This window comes from Protopterus annectens, chromosome 8.part0, assembly GCF_019279795.1.
Source record: "Protopterus annectens isolate FY-2018-M chromosome 8.part0, PAN1.0, whole genome shotgun sequence".
Taxonomy (NCBI): Eukaryota; Metazoa; Chordata; order Ceratodontiformes; family Protopteridae; genus Protopterus; species Protopterus annectens.
This window is the reverse complement of record NC_056741.1, coordinates 1,288,588,208-1,288,613,414: the sequence shown is the minus strand read 5'-3', so window position 1 is coordinate 1,288,613,414 and position 25,207 is coordinate 1,288,588,208. Positions and strand designations below refer to the sequence as shown.

Here is a 25,207-nt window from a genome sequence, read left to right as displayed (position 1 = left end):
CTGCAATGTTTGCAGGCTTTGATGAACAGTCCTGTAATTGTGCTGAGTTAGAAGCAGAGGCCATTGAGGCAGGGGCCACGGTTTGGTGTGAGTTATGCTCAGTAGCAATGGATACCAGTGCTGTCTTGGCCAGTCTGGAGCTATCAAAATGCCTTTTGGTTGTTCTGCTTTGATCTTCAGTAACACCTTGGTCAGTAATGGTAGAGGAGGGAATGCATAAATTGTTAGGGAATTCCAGCTGAAGGAGAGAGCATCCTTTCTCCAGGCTAGAGGGTGGTGCGTCCTTGAACAGAACTTCTCCAGGTGATGATTGAGGTGAGAAGCAAAGAGATCTATGCCTGGTCTTCCCCATGCACTTATTTGTGAGAAAATGTGTGGATGCAGCATCCATTCGTGCGGATCCAAGAAATTTCTGCTCAGCCTGTCCGCCAGAACATTGTCCTTGCCAGGAACAAACTGGGATTGCAAGTGGATGTTCAATTTCAGGGACTTTTCCCAAAGAGTCATTGTCAGTCTGCAGAGGGGATAAGAATGAGTGCCTCCCTGCTTGTTTATATACCACATGACAGTGGTGTTGTCTGTCCTTATTAGCAGATGACCTTGTTGAAGGGATTTCCCGAAGGCCTCGATTGCATGTATCACTGCCAACATCTCTTTTTGATTTATGTGCAGATGCATTTCCCTGGGAGTCCATTGCCCTTGAATGCATCTGCCCTCCATGTGCGCCCCCCATCCATGATCTGAGGTGTCTGTTGTAATGATTTGACTTGCTTGAGGTTTGTTGAAAGACATGCCTTTGTTTAAATGACTTGCTTGAGCCCACCACAAAAATTCCCTTTGCAGGCATGGAATGAGTGGTATTACATCTTCTAGGTTGTGGCTACATCTTCTGTTGGGATGGCAGTAGTCTTGATTTTTGAATGTTGACTGTGTATCCCAAAGCCTGTAGTAATTGAATGACATAGTCCAAGTTTCTTATCAAGGTTTGTTTGCTGTCTGCTTGTATAAGGCAGTCGTCCAGGTAAGGGTATATTTGAATCCCCTGGAGCCTGCAATGTGCAACTAATGATGCCAGGCATTTCATGAATACTCTGGGCGCAGTAGATAAGCCAAACGGCAATGCTGAGAATTGATAATGCTCTGACCCTGCAAGAAATCTGAGGTATCTTCTGCAACTGTGTCTGATTGGAACATGCAGGTATGCCTCCTTGAGGTCCAGAGTAACCAGCCAAGACCCCTTGCCCAGCATGGGAAGGAGTTGCTGTAACGTCAGCATTTTGAATTTTGGCACAATGAGAAAAAGTGTTTAGAGCGGACAAGTCCAGTATAGGTCTCCATTGCTTTTCTTTTCTTGGAACAAGGAACAGTCTTGAATAGAATCCCTGGCCTTGTTCCTGAGGAGGAACCTTTTCTATTGCTTTTATTTGTAACAGCTTTGAAACTTGTATGAGTGCCTCTGCCCTTTGATTTTGTGGCAGGTTTGGCATGCCTTGTCTTGTTGGTAAGGTATGGAAGTGGAATCTGTAACCTTTGTCTATTATATCCAGAATCCATTTGTCCTTGGTTAAAATGTGCCAGTTCTTTGAGAATAAGGATAATTTTCCGCCTAGAGGTGCTTCTCTTTGAGCCTTGGTCGGCGGTGTGAAAGTCAAGTCATTGTGATTGTCCTTGTGGTGCAGCTGAACTCCCTGTGCCACTTCTCTGATTTGGTGGTTGCTATTGGCGGCCCCTGTAGGAGCCTCGGTATTGCCCTCTACCTCGAGCACGCCTGTTTTTTCCCCTTTGAAACTTGTCAGTGTCTGGAAAGGACCAATTCTTTGAAGGCCAATTCCTGCTGAATCTGGGTGGCTGAACCTGGAGGAAATCTTTGACTGTCTGTACTGATTTAGCCTTTTCCTCAATAGACTTCAACACATCCTGTGCATTAGCACCAAAAAGCTTCTGTTTTTCCAGAGGTGCATCTAGGAGCTTTACTTTAACATGGTCTGGCAGTGGCTGTTCTTTCAACCAAGCATGTCTACGTATAATGGTCCCTGTCATAGCTGCCCTACATGAAGCTTCCAATGCATCATAACCACACTGAAGAAAATGATTGCTAACCTGCTGAGTGTTATGAACCAAATCCTGCAATGCCTTTCTATCTATAGGCTCAGGAGAGGCTAACTTTTCTGCAAATCATCCATTAAGTAATCCTGGTACTGAAACATATGAAAAAGACAGTTAAATGACCTCATGGCAAGGGTGGAAGAGGTATAAACTTTTTTGCCCCATCTCTCCAGGGACCTAGATTCCCTGTCCGTGGGCAAAGGGTTTTTGGCCGAGGAAGTAGCCACTCCCTTGGGCCCCTGAGAAATAGTTTCTAGATCCACAGAGTGGGCCTTAAAGAGATGCTTATGAGTTTCAGGAACCCTGTAATATCTGTCTGGCTTGACAGGAGTACGAGGGAGAGAATCAGGGGTAGCACTGGAGTCTGAGTATACATCATCCAAGACATCCAACACTGGAGGAATAGCTAATGGTCTGTGCTGGGGTAACTTAAGGAAGGTACGTAGCCTTTTCCTGGAGTCATAGAATTCCTGACCCTGCCACTGAAAATGTTCTCTCATGGAGTGGAGAACTTCTCCGAAAGAAATATCCTCTGGAGGAGAGGCAGAAGGAATTGATTCCTCAGCATCAGAGTCCTCGTAGGCCTGGAAGGATTCTTCCTGGGTATCTGAGTGCTCTGAATCCCTAGAGGCTTCATCTGAAGAGAGGGTGTCTGTCTGCTCAGTCCTAGGCCTTTTATCTGCAGGCAGCTGAGAACCTCTGTCTGGATGCACCTGAGAACCTCTGATTAGAGAGATTAGATCTGCAGCTAGAGTCATGATCTGTTTATCAGAAGAGGGGCCCTGGGAAAAAGATTTAGGAGGATGGGCCTTAGCCTGGCTGGCAGCCTTAGCACATGTGTAGGCCTTGATGGACATGGAGACCGGAGGCCTAGCTGTCCCACGTGCAGGAGTAACCTTATCCACTGGTATGGTGTCAGGTAAATCTTGAGCTTCGGTTTCGGGAGGAAAATCAACAACCGGCACCGGGGAAACCTCCGGAACCGAGGTATGCGGTAAAGCGGTGTCGTCGGTCTGGAGAGGTTGAATTACAGCCTCCGAAGAGACCGATGCACTCGCCGAAGGCTTAGGCATGGTATCGGTGGACGACGCGGGCCGAGGATGTCGGTCCCGGTCCTTACGGTTTTTGGAAATATGTGCTGTCGGTTGTTCCGATGGCATGATATAAGCGTACTTTTCGCCAAAAAAGTCTTCGGCAAATTCTGCCCGGCGCCTGAGTGTACGCTTATTAAAGCAAGCACAGGCAGCACAGGCCAAGATGTCGTGGTCTGGGCCCAGGCAGGGAAGGCAGTAAGAATGGAAGTCCTTATGAGGTATTTGTTTACCACAAGACAAACAATTATTAACCTTTTCAATTTTTTCTGACATCGGCTGAGGCAAGAAAAATGTTCCCCAAAGGGGTACTTAGCTTTTTGATGACTTCGGTAACAGAAAACACAGGAGCTGACCAACCGGCACTTGCGAACTGCTTCTGCTTCGGGCACCACGCGGCAAGAAAGACTGAAGAAGATGGCGTCGGCGGATGCCTTTATACCCCAGCCGCTCTGACGTCGGGGAGGAGGCGACATTAGCCGACGCTGGACCCAGACTTTGGAATCCGGCCGACCGAAGGGCTGCCTGAGGCAGGACAACCCATATGTCAGGACTGCAGTTGCATTCTTGAAGGACATCTACCTGTATTCATTGGCCTTGATGGCATCAATGAATTGGAGACTGCATCAAGCTTTTCCAGGGCCTGGTAAAAGTTTTTTGAAAGTGAAACCACCACAGTACAGTAAGGCACTGTTCTAATGCACAGAAACTGTCGGTTTAAAATATTTTAAATGTTGTATTGCTATTCATTCATAGCAGGACTGTAAACAGGAAGAAAACGGACAGAGAAGTTGAGCATTTAATAATAGAACCCCGTCACTGTCCTGTAATTGTGATCACATTTACTAAATTATGGACCATTTTTTAGCAACTAAACTGTCAGTTAGCTGCTACAATGTCTAACACCTTTTCTCCTCTTGTCTTTCCCTCCAATGACGAAGGCATGACAACTAATGTGTGTGATCTCCTGGGTGTATGTAAATTCTGCAATGAGCTCAGTCAATTTTATTTTTGGATAATTAAAAATATCCCCTAATAGTAATATATGTTTTTGTTCAATAATCTTATCCCTACATTGAATATACTCATGATACTTACTAGAGTCTATACCTGGGCACCCATACCATGTTCCTTATGTAGGACTATATAGCCTAATATGTAAGCAATTAGTGTTACCATATGTTGGTTTGCCAATATTAAGATGGATGGGATGTAGTAATTCATTAGTAAAGAAACTCCACTACCTCAATTCTGCTGTCTGAGATAGGCATATATACTATTTTTATATCTAGGGAAGCTAATTTCAGTGAAATCGCATGTCTCCACAATACCAAATATTTTGTAAACATCTTGAGAATTCTGATTCTTCAATGAACTGAGGCCATTTCATTTAGGACAATTAGAATATCCTAATAGTAAGCTTCATCTATTTTCAAAAATCTTATCCTCACATTGTATTTAATCATAATGTTTACTGAAGTCCATGCTGGGCTCGAATAGCATATCATCCATTAGTGTCCATATGATTTAATACATTAAGTATTAATGTCATATGTTTGCCTGCCAGTATTAAAGTGGATGTGATGTAACAGATTGATAAAACTCCACCATCTCTGTTTTGTCTGAGACATATATATTTTTTACACCCAAGAAAATAATTTCAGAAGAGTCCCATGCCTCTACAATCATAACAATTATGTAAACTTCTTGAGTTAATATAAACATCAGTTTGTTGGTCATTTCCCCAAACTTTGAGAATTACAGAGGATGCAATACAGAAAATAATTTGATCTGTAAATTCTGGATTGTTCTGGGAAGAATTTCCTTAAAAAGGCTTAACATGGTCTGATATTTTTTACTCAATAATCCGAATCCATAACAACTTAATATATAGTTTATGTAGTAGGAAAAACATCCTTGGTTCCACCACAGCTACAAAAATGTTAAAAACAAACTTTAATCTTCAGTAAAAACAACAAAAACAGGAGCACAGTAAAATTCCTTGATAAGCGCTTTCGGCTTACTAGCCTTAATCAGATCATATGTCTTAGCTATGCTTACCCTGAATTTAAAGACAGACTAAACTAACAGAGTAAACCAATCAATGTTCCAGACACACAGCCATAACCAATGAAAACTCATTAGTTTGCATACAGCATATCTCCGTGTGTCTTGCTGTGAGCCAATCATTACTGTATCTCTAGGTATCAAATGTTTAGTATCCTAGTGGCAGAACTATCCAATAGCAACAAAGTTAATGATTTGCATACAGCATACATCCCGCTCCTTGTTACAGTCAATCATATTTATGCCTTCAAATATCCAATCTACAATTTTCTTGTCCTGTAGCTATCTAATAGCATCGGAGGGACTGAATTCCTTTGATTGCCAGAATATATTGTTATTCAGTTCATTCAATAATATGCAGCACTTCACAGAAGCAAGTAGCGCATATGATACAGTTTTATAAGTGCAATAGCATTAGTGCTCTTGCATATAAATTCCCATTATTTGCGTATTGCACAGTATAGCGAATTAATACATGTATCCATGTGGTTTTCAGAGTAACATACTCTATATGCCTCCTTAAGTATTCTTTGCCATTTGCTCCTTGTTCTTTAGAAAATACTGCCTGGTCACAGATTCAGCATAAAATAATTCACCACAAAAAGTGTTATCACTGCTACAGCATTCCTTGTTTTTATCAGTCTCTGCCTTGAATAATTAAACTGCAAATGATGTAAATATATTCGCAGAACAACTTGGCAAAGCATAGAATAGATCGCAGCTCTTATATTCCATTCTATAAACTACACTCATTTTTCTTGCTTTTAGCATAGGTTTCAATGGGGCAACACTGGTGGACAGTTGGCTCTCAAGCTGGTTATCCAGCTGGATTCATGTAGTTCAGTTCTGTTTTTAATATCCCCTTCTCATAAAATTATGGGAATAACTTCCACCGCTCTGAATTTAAAGCAGTGGGTGGGACTACTGCAACATGCGCTGCAAGAGCATTTGTGAGATCCAATTTCTTAATATCTCTAAGATGACGCAGGATCCGATTTTTAAAAAGCTGATCTGTTTTGCCTATGTAAAAAGCAGTACAATGTGTACAGCAAGGAAGTTAAATTAGATATTGTGTATTGCAGCTTGCATATGTATTGAAACTGTAGATATGGTTTGTGCATGGAAGTATAAACATATCGTCACTATCCAAGTGATTACATGCTTTACATCTGTGGCACCTATAAGTACCCTTTCTACTTGAGATTTCTTGTTCAGCAGTGCCATCTTTGTTACAAAGTAGTCTTTTTAGATTTTTATTCCTGAAGGTGAATCGAGGTGACTCGACCAACAATATCTTTAAGCTTTTCATCAGCAGTGAGTATGGGCCAAAATCTTCTGATAATGCCACATACTCTCTTGTTATCCATACTGTAAGTTAAATTGCAGGTGATTTCTTCGAATCCTTGGTTTCGCATTCTTCTTATGTAAGTCTGGTCCTTGGTTGGAGAAATATGGTTGGCCTCTTCCATTCCGGATGTCATCTTGTTCATTCACCTTTATTAGTTTTTTTGCATCATAACCCCCTTGCTTCTAGGTTAGATTGCAAATTCAGAAATTCTGAATCAAACTTTTGGTCATTTGTGCAGAGCCTAGCGATCCTTATTGCTTGGTTTTCAAAAATATTATTAAAGACATGGCCAGGATGCATGCTTGAAAGATGTAAATAATGGTTTCTCCAGGTTGATTTTCTATATATACTGGTACTCAGACTTGAGTTGGCATGAATGCTGATCTTCACATCCAAAAAATCAATAGTCTCTATCGAAGATTTAACTTTGAATTCCAAAAATCCCATACTACGATTGAGATATTCAGTGATATTCAGTGAATTCATCCAGTTGGCTTTCATTACCCTCCTATAGGATAAAGATGTCATCCACAAAACGCCCATAATACTTCAGATGACTGTACCATGGGTTATAATGACTCATAACCTTCTCTTTTTCCCATTCGGAAAAAATCTTAGTGATATTAAGAAATTGGATCTCACAAATGCTCTTGCAGCGCATGTTGCCGGCAATCTCACCCACCGCTTTAAATTCAGAGCAGTGGAAGTAATTCTCATGAGTTCATGAGAAGGGGATATTAAAAACAGAAGTGAACTATGTGAATCCAGCTGGATAATCAACTTGAGAGCCAACCGTCCACTGGGTCTCAATAGTGTTGCCCCATTGAAACCTATGCTGAAAGCAAGAAAAATGAGTGTAGCTTCTAGAAAGGAAGATTAATGGATAATTTATGGCAATGGAATATAAGAGCTGCTATCTATTCTATGCTTTGCCAAGTTGTTCTGCGAATATATTTACATCATTTGCAGTTTAATTATCTGAGGCAGAGACTGGAAAAAACAAGGAAAGCTGCAGCAGTGATTATCTACAATACACTTTGTGGTGCAATCTTATTATTATGGCAATGGGATACAAGAGCTTCAAATTATTTTTATGCTTCGTCAAGTTGTTCTGCGAATATATTTACATCATTTGCAGTTTAATTATTCAAAGCAGAGATGGATAAAAACAAGGAATGCTGTAGCAGTGATAATATTTTCTGTGGTGCATTATTTTATGCTGAATCTGTGACAAGGCAGTATTTTGTATAGAACAAGGAGCAAATGGCTAAGAATACTTCAGGAGGCATAGAGTATGTTACTCTGAAAACCACATGGATACATGCATTAATTCGCTATACTGTGTAATACGCACATAATATGAATTTATATGCAAGAGCTCTAATGCTATTGCACTTATAAAACTGTACCATACGTGCTACTTGCTTTTGTGAAGTACTGCATATTGTTGAATGAAATGAATAACAGTATGTTCTGGCAACCAAAGGAATTCAGTCCCTTCAATGCTATTGGATAGCTACAGGACAAGAAAATTGTACATTGGATATTTGAAGGCATAACTATGACTGGCTATAACAAGGAGCAGGATTTGATTTATGCTGTATGCAAATCATTAACTTTGTTGCTATTGGATAGTTCTGCCACTAGGATACCAGACATCTGATACCTTGAGATACAATAATGATTGGCTGTATGCAACGTAATAAGTTTTCATTTGTTATGACTATGCGTCTGGAACACTGATTGGTTTATGCTGTCTTTAAATTAAGTGTGAGCACAGCTAAGACATATGATCTGATGAAGGCTAGTAAGCTGAAAGCGCCTATCAGGGAATTTTACTGTGCTCCTGTTTTTGCTGTTTTTACTGAAGATTAAAGTTTATTTTTAACATTTTTACAGCTGTGGTGGAACCAAGGACTTTTTCCTACTACATTTCGACATTTATGCTCGGAGCCTTCAGCAATACACCTACGTTTTCTTCATCATAATATATAGTTTATAGGTCAAGGCCATGCAGAATTTACGCACATCACTAAGTTTAACATTTATAAAAAAAGCATGCACAGATGCTATAATGAAGGAGTAGCAGTACTAAGTTATACTTTATGCAGCTCTTCAAATCAACATCACTAGCTCAGTATTTGTTACATGTTACAAGTAAAAATAGGACCACACCTACGACAAATAAGGGAAATCAAGGAGGCACACACACTCCTGTATGTCTGAGACGCACATGCAACACTTACACATACCAATAGCTAAGGGGCCAATAAAGAACAAGCGTCAGACACAGGCACAGCCTGACAAATACAAAACAGCGCCCACAGGCAAAGACTTAGCAAGATGACAATCATAACAGCAAAACCACATTCATGCAGCCAAGGTTACCAGGTTACCCTTTAATAATCAAAAAATTAGTTCCATATTATCTTCATTAGGTACTATTAAAAGGCAATGCCCTCTCCCAGTCAGTGTAAAGCAATTCTGCAAATTCTAGATGTGATGCTTACTGGATCAATGTCATTTTCAAAGTCTTCATCTTCTGCTCCAATAATAATAGGTGGACTTTGCTTTGCAACAGAGGTAAATTCAATCCGCTACAAAGAAAGGAAACATACAAAACAGTTATTTGAAGATGAAAATTTGCTCACTGGTGCTGCACATTCAGAAATCATAATGATTCATTTTCCTAAGACGACGCATCATGTTACAAACAGATGCACACTGCATTGTTAATTACCAAGGTAAATGTCAAATCGTGCCTCCACATAAACCATTTGTACAAAAACTTTAACTTATTCAACAAAAGAAGACATAAATACAGATACTGTCTCAGACAGCCACACTCATGTTACCAAAATCAGTTCTACAGTGCATAAGGATGAAGCCTTGACTGGGACCCTGACAGCCCAAGATTGCCTACAAACCCAGAATGTGCAGCAGCTGATGTGGAATAATAGGAATAAGAACCCGATGCTAGCTTGGCAATCCCTTCAGAGAAGGAGAAAGTCTGGCACCTAGGTGCATGATGAGTAGCATATGGGACAGGTACAGTTCAGGAGTCTACCAATCCATGTAGTACCCTTTACAACAGCAGGTGTGGAAATGCACATGCACTGCTGGGAAGGGGGTTAGGGCCAAAAACAGAAAAACCCTTATGGCTGTCTGAGTGAGAGCTGCAGCACAAACTTCTCTCACGCAAGTAAAAGGGAAACAAATGGGCAGTCAAAGTGGTGGCTAAACATTTGGGGGCACACCAGATATTTAAAAAAAAAAATTTGGAAATCCAGTCGCTACTAAAACAGGGTTACAACTAAGTCAATTTCGCTAAAGCAAGCATTTCAAACATCCGAGTGGCACTTAATACAGAAGATTAAATCTATGAAAGTTAAACTACTTCTTGTAATAGAGGGTTTGAGTCCTTCAGTCTTCACTTGCTTACTGTGTGATTTTGAGCAAGTCACTTAGTGCTTTGGAGCAATTGAGAATTTGGGTTAGGCTCAATAATGGTCTCCTGGACCACATGCCTAGTAACTACCTATGAGCATAAACTTTCCACAGCAAATAAAATTCAATGGAAAAATATAAATGACATTTGATGACAAAAGCAGCACAAAACCAGATTCCATTTGGATGGTAAAAGTTGACACATCCTCTCATGCAGGGGACTGTACTACTACATTCCCAACCTAATGTAATCAATTTCAAATTAACAAAATCAGAAGGGGAAAAGAGAAACGCCAAACACTGCAGCAGTCCCAGACTTTTGTGAAGCTAGTTTACACAATCCAAAATTCAATAAAAAGATATCTTGAGCAAGTAACTCATGCTCAACTTAATGATGCCAGTGACATAAGACAAAGATCACACAAAAAGCCACCCTTCCACAAACAGAGAAGATTTAACATGAATAGTCCTGTTACAAGTGGCAGGCAACATACATCATATGAAATAACTTGTGTAACTTCTGCTACCACTGATGATGTATTTTGTAGGTACCATAGACAGAAATGAACATGCAAGTTAACACTATATAAACACTCTGCAACCCATCAAGGATACAAGAAATATGGACATCTCCTATTTTTTTGCTAAGCCAGTTAAGATGAAAAGGAAACAAGTACAACATGCAACAAATTCCAAGTAATGGACCATTAGGGTTTCACTGCTTAATGCTGTAAATTTAAAGAATCAAATGACCTTGAGAGTTCACTGTTCTTCAAAGACGTACAAATTTCTGCAGTTACTAAAATGTGGTTCCAGTATCTTTACCAAGGTTTAATGCCAATTATGCAGTCACTCAAGCCATCTGGGAACTATGGGAGTGTACCCATCTGTGACACCTTATCACCTCACGTCAAGTCCTTGTGACACAAACATGTAACTTGTTATAACCTTATAAAACTTCAAATAAGTCAGTAGAGGAAACCGCAACCACACGAACACTGTAGGCAAAATAAATCGCTAAATAAATTTATTAATGTTCATAAAATACACTTGTAAAACGTTTTCGTCATGCAGTTGCTTGACTTCATCAGATAAAAAGCACTGAATGTACCAACTCTTCTTATATAATATTGATAAATGGATTAGACAATTAAACAATTAATATTTAAAATGGTAATGTCCACCATGGGAAATTCTTTACATACAGGTACTTGTATACATTAGTATGCTTAAAAAATGAATATAGTTCGTGAAATTCATGAACATTCATATAAAATGTTGAATAAAAAACAAATGTTAATAAATAATAATAATAAATGAACACATATATATTATCTATCATAGCATAATACTATGTTAAATATAGAAGGTTTTTTGAGTTTATTATATTCACTACATGTAAAAAACTGGTATATTATTATGTATATGCATATGATGTTTTATATTCTGCTTGCTTTTAACTTGAGAAGTGGAGCAATAGAGATAGTATCGTTTAAACCTGGAAACCTGTTGGCTTCTAATGTTATCTGCCAACAGGTTTCTTTATGTTCTAGTTTAGTTTCCCAAGGTCCTCCTCTGTTATCTCTAGCCATCATCTCAAGAACAAAGAATAGAAAATTGGCAGATGTACATGTCAGGGAATGACGATACAAGGCATTTTTTGAATTATTTTTGGCTGTCTCATAGGTGTGTTCATAGATCCTCCTTTTTAAGGATCTTTCTGTTTTGCCAACATAAAATGCTTGGCATTGTTGGAAAATCACCAAATATATAAGTCTCTGGCTGTTACAATTGGAATAAGAAGTAGCGCCGATCCACCTATTTCTGGACATTAAGTGGATTTTATCAGTGTTAGAAATAAATCTACACTGTGGACAATTTCCACACTTGTATGTGCTCTTTCGTTGATTTGAATATCTATTTGTATCAGGTTCATATTCAAGAATGTTCTTGATGTTGTTCCCTCTTCTATATACAACATTTACATTTTTGTTCTTGAACATGTTAAGATCTGTTATATCCCTAAAAATCTTTCACTCGTCATTGATAATTTTCCTGATAATACCAGAATTTGTACTGTATTGAGTTACAAAGGCCTTATTATATTGAAAGTCATATTTTAAATGATCATACCTGCCATTGTTTTTCTCTTAAGTGCCTGTTCCCAAAATAGGCTTAAATTTAGTTGTTCTGCCTTGTATAACCTCATGTTTAATGTCATTGACAAATTTATCGGGGTATCCTCTTTCACGAAACACGTCCAAAAGTTTGACACATTCCAATTTGAATTCATTTTCGTCCGAGGTCATTCTTGAGACCCTAACATATTGTCCTTTGACTATACTGTATTTCTGATGTCTTGGGTGTGAGCTATTATAATGAATGTAACTATTAGAAAAAGTAGGCTTCCTATAAATAGCTGATTTGAAGCCATTGTCCTGTACTGAAAGTGATACATCTAAATAATTAACCTTATTGAAGTGTATCTGATGAGTAAAGAACAAAAAATCAGTGGTGGTGTTTAAGTAATGAATAAAATCCGAAACATTATCAACAGATCCTGTCCAAAAAATACATATGTCGTCTAAAAATCTGGAATAAAAAATCCAATTAGTCTGATATTTACTATTCAAGACATATTTCTTTTCCCAGACAGTCAGTATAATGTCCGCATATGTAGGAGCAAAATTAGCGCCCATAGGTACACCAGAAGTCTGTTTGAAATATTCACCCGAAAAATATAAAAAATTATTTAATACTAGTTCGGCTAATTCAAGAGTTAAATAGATGTCATTTTCATTCACGTTGTTTTTTTCTCGCAAGGCCTCTTCAAGCCACAATGAACCCTGTTGGCGCGGGATAACAGAAAAGAGGTCAACAACATCTATAGTGAGAAATACTAGATTGGGAACATAATGTTTTGGTGTTATTTTACTCAGGAATTCCCAAGAATCCTTTAACAGATGTGATTCTCTACCCCAAAATGTTTTGAGTTTTTTATCTAATAGTTTAGATAAAGATGAAATAATAGAGCCCTCAGCTGACACTATGGGTCTTAAGGGCGGGTTGATAATGTCCTTATGTATTTTGGGTACCTCAAAAATTGCTGGCACTCTAGGGTACTCGTTTTCTAAAAATTTGCGTGTATTATAATCAATAACATCCTGATCTAATAAATCCTTGATGGCAAATTTTATCTTTTTATATGAAATATGTATTTCATTTATAGAAACAGATGTATAACGATTGTGGTCATGTAAAATAGCATACATTTTGCTGTCATATGTATGTTTATCCATTAGGACAGTACCACCCCCCCTTATCGGGTTCCATGATTCTTATTTCTGGATTATGACTGAGATGAATTAGTAACTCATGTTCTGCTACAGTTAAATTGTGAGAATATCCAGGGTTTTTACAACTTGTTCTCAATTTGTTCTCAATCCTATTCTCTAGATTTTTTAATTGAGGGTGTACAGGTGGGTTGTATGTACTGGTTCTATATGGAATCGAAGTATCATAACTAATGTTACTTCCCAACAAGTTTTCAAATAAATATTTTAAGATCCAGGATAACTTGAGTAATGTTGCTGTTTTTATGTGGAACATACTTGAAACCCTTAGTAAACAAATCAAAAAATGTGTTGGTTATAAGGATATCACTGTAGTTATAAATATAATACCCTACTCTATTAACTACAGAAAAGTTTTCTCCTTGCAATTCAATATTGATGGCCTCTGTACCTTCTACCATTTGCGATATCTGAGAATGAGCGCGATATGCGCAATTTGGAGAAGGATATTGATAGGTATAATGAATTTGTTACAAATGACTTGTTATTCACTGTTGAACAGGAGAAGAAAAAGTACTATGATATAAGGGCACAAATTGACAAAAAATGTGATGAGATATTACACAGAAAATACAAAAAGCTTGACAGGGATATCAAAGAGTACCAGGAGGGGCGCCAATATCCCAAACCCCCACCGGTACATCCTAGGTTTTATGATAAGGGCAAAAAAAGGTACAAATACGTCTTGTCCCCAGGAATCTCCCCATAACAATTCCAACTTGGGGAGTGTGTAGATAACAACCATGAAGGGGAATATTTAGAACAAGATGTTTTTACCTAGCAGATCAGAAAGAATTAGAAACCAACACAACAATTACCATTTTTCCCCTGCTCGCCCTCCCCAACAACAGGGAGGGAGATACAAAACGAGCAGGAATCAGAACAGATATCGCAAATGGTAGAAGGTACAGAGGCCATCAATATTGAATTGCAAGGAGAAAACTTTTCTGTAGTTAATAGAGTAGGGTATTATATTTATAACTTCAGTGATATCCTTATAACCAACACATTTTTTGATTTGTTTACTAAGGGTTTCAAGTATGTTTCACATAAAAACAGCAACATTACTCAAGTTATCCTGGATCTTAAAATATTTATTTGAAAACTTGTTGGGAAGTAACATTAGTTATGATACTTCGATTCCATATAGAATCAGTACATACAACCCACCTGTACACCCTCAATTAAAAAATCTAGAGAATAGGATTGAGAACAAATTGAGAACAAGTTGTAAAAACCATAGATATTCTCACAATTTAACTGTAGCAGAACATGAATTATTAATTCATCTCAATCATAATCCAGAAATAAGAATCATGGAACCCGATAAGGGGAGTGGTACTGTTCTAATGGATAAACATACATATGACAGCAAAATGTACGCTATTTTACATGACCACAATCGTTATACATATGTTTCTATAAATGAAATACATATTTCATATAAAAAGATAAAATTTGCCATCAAGGATTTATTAGATCAGGATGTTATTGATTATAATACACACAAATTTTAGAAAACTAGTACCCTAGAGTACCAGCAATTTTTGGGGTACCCAAAATACATAAGGACATTATCAACCCGCCCTTGAGACCATAGTGTCAGCTGAGGACTCTATTATTTCATCTTTATCTAAACTATTAGATAAAAAACTCAAAATATTTTGGGGTATAGAATCACATCTGTTAAAGGATTCTTGGGAATTCCTGAGTAAAATAACACCAAAACATTATGTTCCCAATCTAGTATTTCTCACTATACATGTTGTCGACCTCTTTTCTGTTATCCCGCTCCAACAGGGTTTATTGTGGCTTGAAGAGGCCTTGAGAGAAAAAAAACAATGTGAATGAAAATGACATCTATTTAACTCTTGAATTAGCCGAACTAGTATTAAATAATTTTTTATATTTTTCGGGTGAATATTTCAAACAGACTTCTGGTGTACCTATGGGCGCTAATTTTGCTCCTACATATGCAGACATTATACTGACTGTCTGGGAAAAGAAATATGTCTTGAATAGTAAATATCAGACTAATTGGATTTTTTATTCCAGATTTTTAGACGACATATGTATTTTTTGGACAGGATCTATTGATAATGTTTCGGATTTTATTCATTACTTGAACACCACCACTGATTTCTTGTTCTTTACTCATCAGCTACACTTCAATAAGGTTAATTATTTAGATGCATCACTTTCAGTACAGGACAATGGCTTCAAATCGGCTATTTATAGGAAGCCTACTTTTTCTAATAGTTACATTCATTATAATAGCTCACACCCAAGACATCAGAAATACAGTATAGACAAAGGACAATATGTTAGGGTCTCAAGAATGACCTCGGACAAAAATTAATTCAAATTGGAATGTGTCAAACTTTTGGACATGTTTCGTGAAAGAGGATACCCCAATAAATTTGTCAATGACATTAAACATGAGGTTATACAAGGCAGAACAACTAAATTTAAGCCTATTTTGGGAACAGGCACTTTAGAGAAAAACACTGGCAAGTTTGATCATTTAAAATATGACTTTCAATATAATAAGGCCTTTGTAACTCAATACAGTGCAAATTCTGGTATTATCAGGAAAATTATCAATGACGAGTGAAAGATTTTTAGGGATATAACAGATCTTAACATGTTCAAGAACAAAAATGTAAATGTTGTATAAAGAAGAGGGAAAGTACAGTTTTGTACCTACCATAAACGTAGATGCTCGAGTGCTAATACAGCTGCAGTCATAACAGATGGGTTCTCCTGCCGTCAGGCGGGCCCTCGGTCGGCCGAATTCCAAAGTCTAGGTCCGGCGTCGGTTGTCGTCGCTTCTTCCCTGATGTCACTGCGACAGGGATATAAAGGAACCAGCTGACGCCATTTTCTTCAGTTTTTCTTGCGCCAGATGTCAGGTGCCCCCAGAAGGAAGGCAATACATAAATTTGTGTAATAAAGCAGTGCAATATAATCAAAACACAGTAGTTGCAAGCAAATACACCATAAATGAATACCCCAATCAGGTTGTATGAGGATGTGTTAGCCTATAGGCCTGTCCCAAGAGGGGAAGGAGGGAGGGAAACCTGGACTGCAGCTGTATTAGCACTCGAACATCTACATTTATGGTAGGTACAAAACTGTACTATGTTCATTGTGCATACAGCTGCAGTCATAACAGATGGGTAGAATCCCAAAGCTAAGACAGGGTTGGTAGGCACTAGGTGGAACTAGGAGGAGCCAGGATGCCCTGCAAGACTTCAGTGGCAAAGCCTGCTCTAGTTTTGGAGTATAATGGTAGGTGGTAGTGCTTGGAGAAGGTATGCACAGAACTCCAAGTGGCTGCTTCCAAAATATCTTTGGTAGAAACTCCTCTGAGGAAAGCTGCAGAGGTAGCTGTGGCCCTTGTGGAGTGAGATCTGATGCCTGTAGGTACAGTTTTGCCATGAAAAGAATAGCACAAGCGTATGCAGTGGGCTATCCATTTCGAGATTGTCTGTTTCGAAATAGGCTTTCCTTGAGCTCCTACAGCATAAGACACAAACAGCTGTTCTGATTTTCTGAAAGGCTTTGTTCTGTCCAGATAATAACGTAGTTGTCTGTGGATGTCCAAGGAATGTAGTAATCTCTCCCCTTTGTTTTGAGGATTAGGATAAAAGGTAGGCAAGTGTATGGCCTGATTCAAAGCTACCCTGGATACCACTTTAGGCATAAAGGACGGGTTGGTTCGTAAGGAAACTCTGTCCTGTTGGAAGATGATAAAAGGCTGCACAGCCATGAGAGCTTGTAGTTCTGAAACTCTACGAGCTGAGGTAATAGCCAGAAGGAAAGCTGTTTTCCAGGACAAATATTGCAAATCTGATGAGGCAGCTGGCTCAAAGGGAGGCAAGGTCAGTTTTTCCAGAATGAAATTGAGATCCCAAGCAGGTATTGGTGGTTTTGATGGAGGAGAATGAAAGTCCACTGCTTAGCAGCTCAGCTAAATACTGTAGTATTTGAGGTAAATTCAGTTTTCAAGGATCCTGGCCCTTTTTCTCACTCCAGGCACAAAACCGTTTCCATTCTGCGGAGTAAGCTTTTCTAGCTGACGGCCTTCTGGCCTCCAAAATGACATCCTGCACCTCCTTGGAGAGTAGGGTCTGTTGTGATGCTAAGGAATCTTCCATGCGGCTAGATTGAGTGTTTTTAGCTGGCTGTGAAGAGTTTTGAAGCTGTGCTGAGTCAGAAGAAGAGGCATTAGAGGCAGGGTCCATGGTGGGGAATGCATCAGGCTCCTCAGGAGTGGGTACCAGCGTTGTCTTGGCCAGTCCGGAGCAATGAGAATCTTCTTTGGTCTGTCTGCTCTTGTTTTCAATAGAACTTTGGGCAGCAGAGGAAGAGGTGGGAAGGCATAAACTGTCATTGATGTCCAACTGAAAAAGAGAGAGCGTCCACTCTCCAGGCCTTTGGATGGAAAATCCTTGAGCAGAATTTTGTCAATTGGTGATTTTTGTGGGAAGCAGAGAGATCTATGTCTGGCCTTCCCCATGCTTGGATTATTTCTGTAAAAACTTTTGGATGCAACCTCCATTCGTGTGGATCTGTCATATTTCTGCTTAGGTTGTCTGCCAGCGTGTTTTCCTTGCCTGGCAAGTACTGTGCTTGTAGTTCGATTTGTAAGTCCATGGCCATGTTCCAAAGTGACATGGCCAGTCTGCATAGGGGGTATGAATGTGTTCCTCCCTGTTTATGTACCACATAACTGTGGTGTTGTCCGTTCTTATCAATAGTTGACCTGGTTGCAGAAGGTCCTTGAAAGCTATAATGGCATTTATTACTGCTAGCATTTCCTTTTGATTGATGTGAAGGTGCTTTTCTTTTTGGGACCATTTGCCCTGAATGCACCGATCTGTCATGTGCGCCCCCCAGGCGTAGTCCGAGGCATCTGTTGTGATGACTTGATTTGCTTGAGGCTTGCTGAATGGACGACCTGTGTTTATTTGGCATGCTTGAGCCCACCACACAAATTCCTTTTGCAGACATGGAATTAGTGGTATTATTGTTTCCAAACTGTGACTGTGTTGAGACCATATGTTTTTCAGGTACCACTGAAGTTTCCTCATATGCAGCTTTGCACATGGGATTAGTAAGATGCAAGATGCCATGAATCCCAGAGCCTGCAGGATTTTCCTTGCAGTCAGTCTGGTGCAATTCGCTAGTGCTCTGAAGTATTGAGTTAGTTGCCCCTGCTTCTCGGGCGTGAGGTAGGCCATCTGGGTGTTTGTGTCCAAGTAGGCACCCAGGAAAATTATCTTCAGAGAGGGTATTAGTCTTGATTTCTTTTTGTTGACTGTGTATCCCAGAGAGTTCAACAACATTATTACATAAGCCAGATGTTTCAGAAGAATGTGCTTGCTGTACGCTTGGATCAGGCAGTCGTCAAAATAAGGATATATTTGTATCCCTTGAAGTCTGCAGTATGCAATTACTGATGCCAGGCATTTCGTGAATACTCTGGGCGCAGTAGATAAGCCAAAGGGCAATGCAGAGAATTGATAATGGGTTGAACCTGCAAGAAATCTGAGGTATCTTCTGCAATTCTGTCTGATTGGGACATGCAGGTATGCCTCCTTGAGGTCCAATGTTACCAACCAAGACTCCTTGCCCAGCATGGGAAGAAGTTGCTGTAGAGTGAGCATCTTGAATTTTGGTACGAGTAGAAATGTGTTTAGGATGGACAGGTCCAAAATAGGTCTCCAATCTTTTCCCTTCCTTGGTACCAGGAATAGCCTGGAATAAAAACCTTGACCTTGTTCGTGCGTAGGTACCTCTTGAATAGCTTTCATGTCTATGAGATCTGTAATTTGCCTTTGTGCCTCTGCCCTTTGATTGTGTGGCAGGTTTGATATGCCTCTCATTTTTGGAAGGGTGTGAAAATGGAATCTGTAGCCTCTGTTTATAATGTCCAGGATCCATTTGTCTTTTGTGACAATATGCCAATTCTTTGAAAATAATGCCAGCTTTCCTCCTAAGGGAGCTGCCATTTGAGTCTTGCTTGGCATGCAAAGGGGAAAGTCACTGGGCTTGCTTTCTGAATGGTTGCGAGTTATCCTCACCACCTCTTTGTGTAGGAGCTTGCCATTGTCTGCCTCTAAACGATCCTTGGGATTGTCCTCTGCACCTCGGGCACCTATATCTGCCTCTTTGGGGTCTGTCCGTGGCTGGAAAGGACCAATTTGTGGAAGGTCAATTTCTACTGAAAAGTGGGGGTTGTACCTGTAGAAAATCTTTCACAGTTTGCATTGATTTAGCCTTTTCCTCCATTTTCCTTAATACCTCCTCAGCATTAGCACCAAATAATACATCCTTTTGAAGAGGGGCATCTAGTAATTTAGCTTTGACATGATCAGGCAAGGTTTGTTCCTTGAGCCAGGCATGTCTACGTATGACTGATCCTGTAACAGCAGCTCTACATGAAGCCTCTAGAGCATCAAAACCACATTGTAAGGTATGCTTACCCACCTGTTCTGCACTATGCAACAAATCCTGCAACTCCTTCAAGTCTGGTTGTTCAGGTTGTGACATTTTACTTTTCAATTGTGATAACAAAAACTGTTGGTATTTTAGCATATGGAACTGACAGTTTAAGGCCTTCATGGTTAAGGTAGCCGAGGTATATACCTTTTTTCCCCACCTTTCTAAGGATCTGGAATCTCTCGGAAGGTAATGGATTTTTAGCAGTGGAGGCCTTAATTCCCTTGGGGCCCTGTGAGATGGTTTCTGGGTCAGCAGCATGGCTTTTGTATAGAAATTGGTGTGAGTCAGGAACCCTGTAGTACCTGTCAGGCTTAACTGGGGCTGGAGGCAGAGAGTCCGGGTTAAGGCAGGCCTCCAAGTAAACATCATCTAGGATGTCCAAGACAGGAGGTATAGCCAGAGGCCTGTGCTGAGGTAGTAAGAGAAATTCCCTAAGCCTTTTCTTGTAATCTGAATAATCTTGGCCTTCCCAGTGGAAGTGTTCCCTTAAGGTATGCAAAGTTTCCCCAAATGAGTAATCCTCTGGGGGGGATACAGAAGGAATGGACTCCTCCGCATCAGTCTTCAAAAGGGGAGTAAGAATGTTCCTGATCATCAGAGTGCTCTGAAATAATGCAGCCCTGATCAGAGGAGGGGGATTCTTCCTCCACTCTGGGCCTTTTGTCCGGTGGGGGTTAGGAACCCCTGATAAGAGAAATTAAATCCTCAGCCATTTTAAGCATCTGCTTTTTAGGCATGGGGCCTGGAGATGGGCCCTGTGTAGCTTGTCTCGTAGAGTGCATGGCTGCTTTAGACATAGTCAAAGCCTTGATGGAGAAAGAAGAGGAAGGTCTGAAGACACCTTGAGTGGAGGTAGATCTGTCCACATTTTGAGGTTCAACTCCAAGAGTGGCTTCGGTATCTGTAGTTGGGGTGTGGGCCGAGGAGCCTGCGACCTCGGTCACAGGAGACACCGCCAATTAAGTGTCGTCGGTAGTCAGGGGCTGCGTAGGCGCCTCGCTGAGAACCGGACCATGTGTAGTCAGCTTTGGCGTGGTGTCGGTAGAGGCCGCGGACCTCGTGTGTCGGTCCTTATCTTTGCGTTTTTTAGACAAAACTGGAGTCGGAGTCAACATAATATAGTTAAATGTTTTTCCAAAATAATGCTGGGCGAACTCCGCCCGACGCTTAATGGTGCATTTGTTGAATGTATCACAAAAGCGACAGACCGAGACATCGTGGTCTGGGCCTAAACAAGGTATACAGAGGAAATGGAAATCTTTATGCGGTATTTGCTTCCCACATGAAATACAATTATTAACTTTGTCTGACATCGGTCTGAGGCAAGAAAAGTTTCCCCAACGGGGTACTTAGCTTTCAAGAAGACTTCGGTTTCAAAATTTTTGTAATTTCAGGAGCTGGCCGACCGGCACTTGCGAACTGCTTCTGCTTCGGGCACCACGCGGCAAGAAAGACCGAAGAAAATGGTGTTGGCTGGTTCCTTTATACCCCTGTCGCAGTGACGTCAGGGAAGAAGTGACGACAACCGACGCGGACCTAGACTTTGGAATTCGGCCGACCGAGGGCCCGCCTGATGGCAGGAGAACCCATCTGTTATGACTGCAGCTGTATGCACGATGAACAACATCAAGAACATTCTTGAATATGAACCTGATACAAATAGATATTCAAATCAACGAAAGGGCACATACAAGTGTGGAAATTGTCCACAGTGTAGATTTATTTCTAACACTGATAAAATCCACTTAATGTCCAGAAATAGGTGGATCAGCGCTACTTCTTATTCCAATTGTAACAGCCAGAGACTTATATATTTGGCGATTTGCCAACAATGCCAAGCATTTTATGTTGGCAAAACAGAAAGATCCTTAAAAAGGAGGATCTATGAACACACCTATGAGATGGCCAAAAATAATTCAAAAAATGCCTTATATCGTTATTCCCTGACATGTACATCTACCAATTTTCTATTCTTTGTTCTTGAGATGATGGCTAGAGATAACAGTGGAGGACCTTGGGAAACTAAACTACAACATAAAGAAACCTGTTGGCAGATAACATTAGAAGCCAACAGGTTTCCAGGTTTAAGCGATACTATCTCTATTACTCCACTTCTCAAGTTAAAAGCAGGCAGAATATAAAACATCATATGCATATACATAATAACATACCAGTTTTTTACATGTAGTGAATATAATAAACTCAAAAAACCTTCTATATTTAACATAGTATTATGCTATGATAGATAATATATATGTGTTCATTTATTATTTATTAACAGTCATCGTTTTTTATTCAACATTTTATATGAATGTTCATGAATTTCACGAACTATATTCATTTTTTAAGATTACTAATGTATACAAGTACCTGTATGTAAAGAATTTCCCATGGTGGACATTACTATTTTAAATATTAATTGTTTAATTGTCTAATCCATTTATCAATATTATATAAGAAGAGTCGGTACATTCAGTGCTTTTTATCCGATGAAGTCAAGCAACTGCATGACAAAAACGTTTTACAAGTGTATTTTATGAACGTTAATACATTTATTTAGCGATTTATTTCACCTACAGTGTTCGCGTGGTTGCGGTTTCCTGTACTGACTTATTTGAAGATTTACTCGTTTCTGTTCAAGTCAGTTGGGCCACTTTTTTGCATGCTGTTGTTATAATCTTAGTGACTCTCAAAAACCTGACTAATTCATTGCTTGTAAGAGAACCCCATCTATGACCCCTGCAACATTTCCTATATTCAACTTAAGCCAAAAAGTTAGCAATTAGTCCAAAAAGTCTTTTCATTCCCCAAATTGTTTCAGTTTTGTTACAGGCAACTACCCTGACCACAAAGCTCCTACCGCAACATGGTTTCCAATTTTATTGACCTCATCTTTACTAAAATGGCCCTGGCTTTCTCCATCACTCATCACTCCTTCTCCAATCAAAACCCACCATTTAATGGTAACCTTCTCACTACAAATTTGCTTTACTTTCTACAAGAATCTTTTTATTTCAAAGATTTTTCAAACACAAAAGTACAGTTTTGTACCTACCATAAATGTAGATGTTCGAGTGTATACCCTGCTGCAGTCATCACACTTGGGTTATCCTGCCATCAGGCGGTCCCACAGTCGGCCCAAAATCCAAAGTCTTGGTCCGGCGTCGGTTGCTGTTGCTTCTTCCCTGACGTCAGTGCGCCAGGGGTATATAAGAGGCATCCAACGCCATTTTCTTCAGTTTTTCTTGCCCCAGATGTCAGGTGCCCCCTCCAAAAAGTGGTCAGTAGATAGTACCAATAATAAAAGTTTATCACAACCAAAACATCCCTCCAGCTGTAAGCAAATACACCACAAAGGTTGTATCAGATTTAAAGGTATTGAAAGATTTTAGTTAGGTCAGAGGGGATGGAGGGAGGGTAACCTGGACTACAGCAGGGTATACACTCGAACATCTACATTTATGGTAGGTACAAAACTGTACTATGTTCATCGTGTTACCCTGCTGCAGTCATCACACTTGGGTAGAATCCCAAAGCTAAGGATGGGAGGTGGAGTCGGACTGGGTTAGAGGAGGCTAGAAGGCCCTGCAAAACTGCAGTGGCGAAGCCAGCTCTAGTCTTAGAGTAAAGTGGTAAGTGATAGTGTTTGGTGAAGGTGTGTACTGAACTCCAAGTTGCAGCTTCCAGAATATCCTTGGTTGGGACCCCCCTGAGGAAGGCTGTAGAAGTAGCTGCTGCCCTGGTAGAGTGGGGCCTTATGCTAGCAGGAACTGGTTTTCCATGGTGGGTGTAGCAAAAACATATGCAATGGCCTATCCATTTGGAAATGGTCTGTTTTGAGATCGCCTTTCCTTGAGATGCTTTAGCATAGGCTACAAAAAGCTTGTCAGATTTTCTGAAAACCTTAGTTTTATTCAAGTAGTAACGTAGCTGCCTGTGAATGTCCAAGGAATGCAGGAGTCTTTCTCCTTTGTTCTGTGGATTTGGAAAGAAGGTGGGTAAATGGATGGTTTGATTTAGAGCCACACTGGATACCACCTTAGGCATAAAAGAGGGGTTAGTTCGTAGAGAAACTCTGTCTTCATGGAAAATGAGGAAAGGCTCTACTGCCATTAATGCCTAAAGCTCTGAGACTCTTCTGGCTGAAGTAATTGCTAGAAGCAAGGCAGTCTTCTATGATATAAACTAAGTCAGCTGAGAAGGCTGGTTCAAAAGGAGGTAGCGTAAGTTTTTCCAGAACAAAATTGAGGTCCCAAGTTGGTGTTGGTGCTCTCCTGGGAGGCCTAATGTTTTTGGCCCCTCTGAGAAACTGCCTTAGAAGTGGATGTGCAAATAAGGGAGGATCCGTGTTGTAGTGAGCTGAAATAGCTGAGGCGTGGACTTTAATAGATGAAAAAGAAAGGCCTTTGTGTAACATCTCAGTTAAACATTGTAGAATCTGAGGTATATTCGGCTGAAGGGTATTTTGGCCTTTAGCTTGGTTCCAGGCGCAAAACCTTTTCCATTTGTCTGAGCAGGCTTTCCTGGTGCTGGGCCTCCTGGCTTCCAGAATAACCTCCATAACAGCGTGAGAAAGAGGAGCTGGCTGGTTGCTTAGGTGATTTGCCATGCAGCCAAATTTAAGGTTTTCAGCTGGCTGTGTAGGATCTGACTGTCTTGCTGTGTGAGCAGATGAGTAATCTGTGGTAAAATCCATGGTGGGCCCTGGGCCATATTCCTTAATAGTGGGTAGCAGTGCTCTCATGGCCAGTCTGGGGCAATGAGTATCATTCGGGGTCTCTCCATCCTGACTTTCAGCAGGACCTTTGTGAGGAGGGGCAGTGGAGGGAAGGCATATACTGTCAGCATTTTCCAACGGAATGAGAGTGCATCCACTTTCCAAGCTTGATGGTGAAACGTCCTTGTGCAAAATTTTGTTAGCTGATAGTTTTGGGGGCTGGCAAACCGGTCTATGTCTGGGTGCCCCCATTTCTGAGTTATCATTATAAATGCTTGTGGATCCAGTTTCCACTTGTGGGGATCCATGATGTTTCTGCTTAGGTCGTCTGCCAATGTGTTCTTTTTTCCTGGCAGGAATTGAGCTTGTAATTGAACTTGGTAAGTCAGTACTGTGTTCCACAAGGTCATTGCTTGCCTGCATAGAGGGTAGGAGCGTGTACCCCCTTGTTTATGTACCACATTACTATGGTGTTGTCTTGTCCTTATTGTTAGCTGTCCTGGAAGTAATAGGTCCTTGAAGGCTGTCAGGGCATTCTGTACAGCCAGCATTTCTTTTTGATTGATGT

At 40.2% G+C, this 25,207-nt stretch overlaps 1 protein-coding gene across 6 annotated transcripts in view; it reads right to left on the bottom strand.

Annotated features, from left to right (window-relative positions):
- ARHGEF1 (Rho guanine nucleotide exchange factor 1) overlaps positions 1 to 25,207 on the bottom strand; it is a 3,019,431-nt gene that overhangs the window by 2,404,074 nt on the left and 590,150 nt on the right. For all 6 annotated transcript variants that reach the window (XM_044080805.1, XM_044080809.1, XM_044080807.1 and 3 more), the window contains one exon: positions 9,123 to 9,209. In XM_044080805.1, the coding sequence (XP_043936740.1) occupies positions 9,123 to 9,209 (87 nt within the window). The remainder of the gene's footprint in view (positions 1 to 9,122; positions 9,210 to 25,207) is intronic.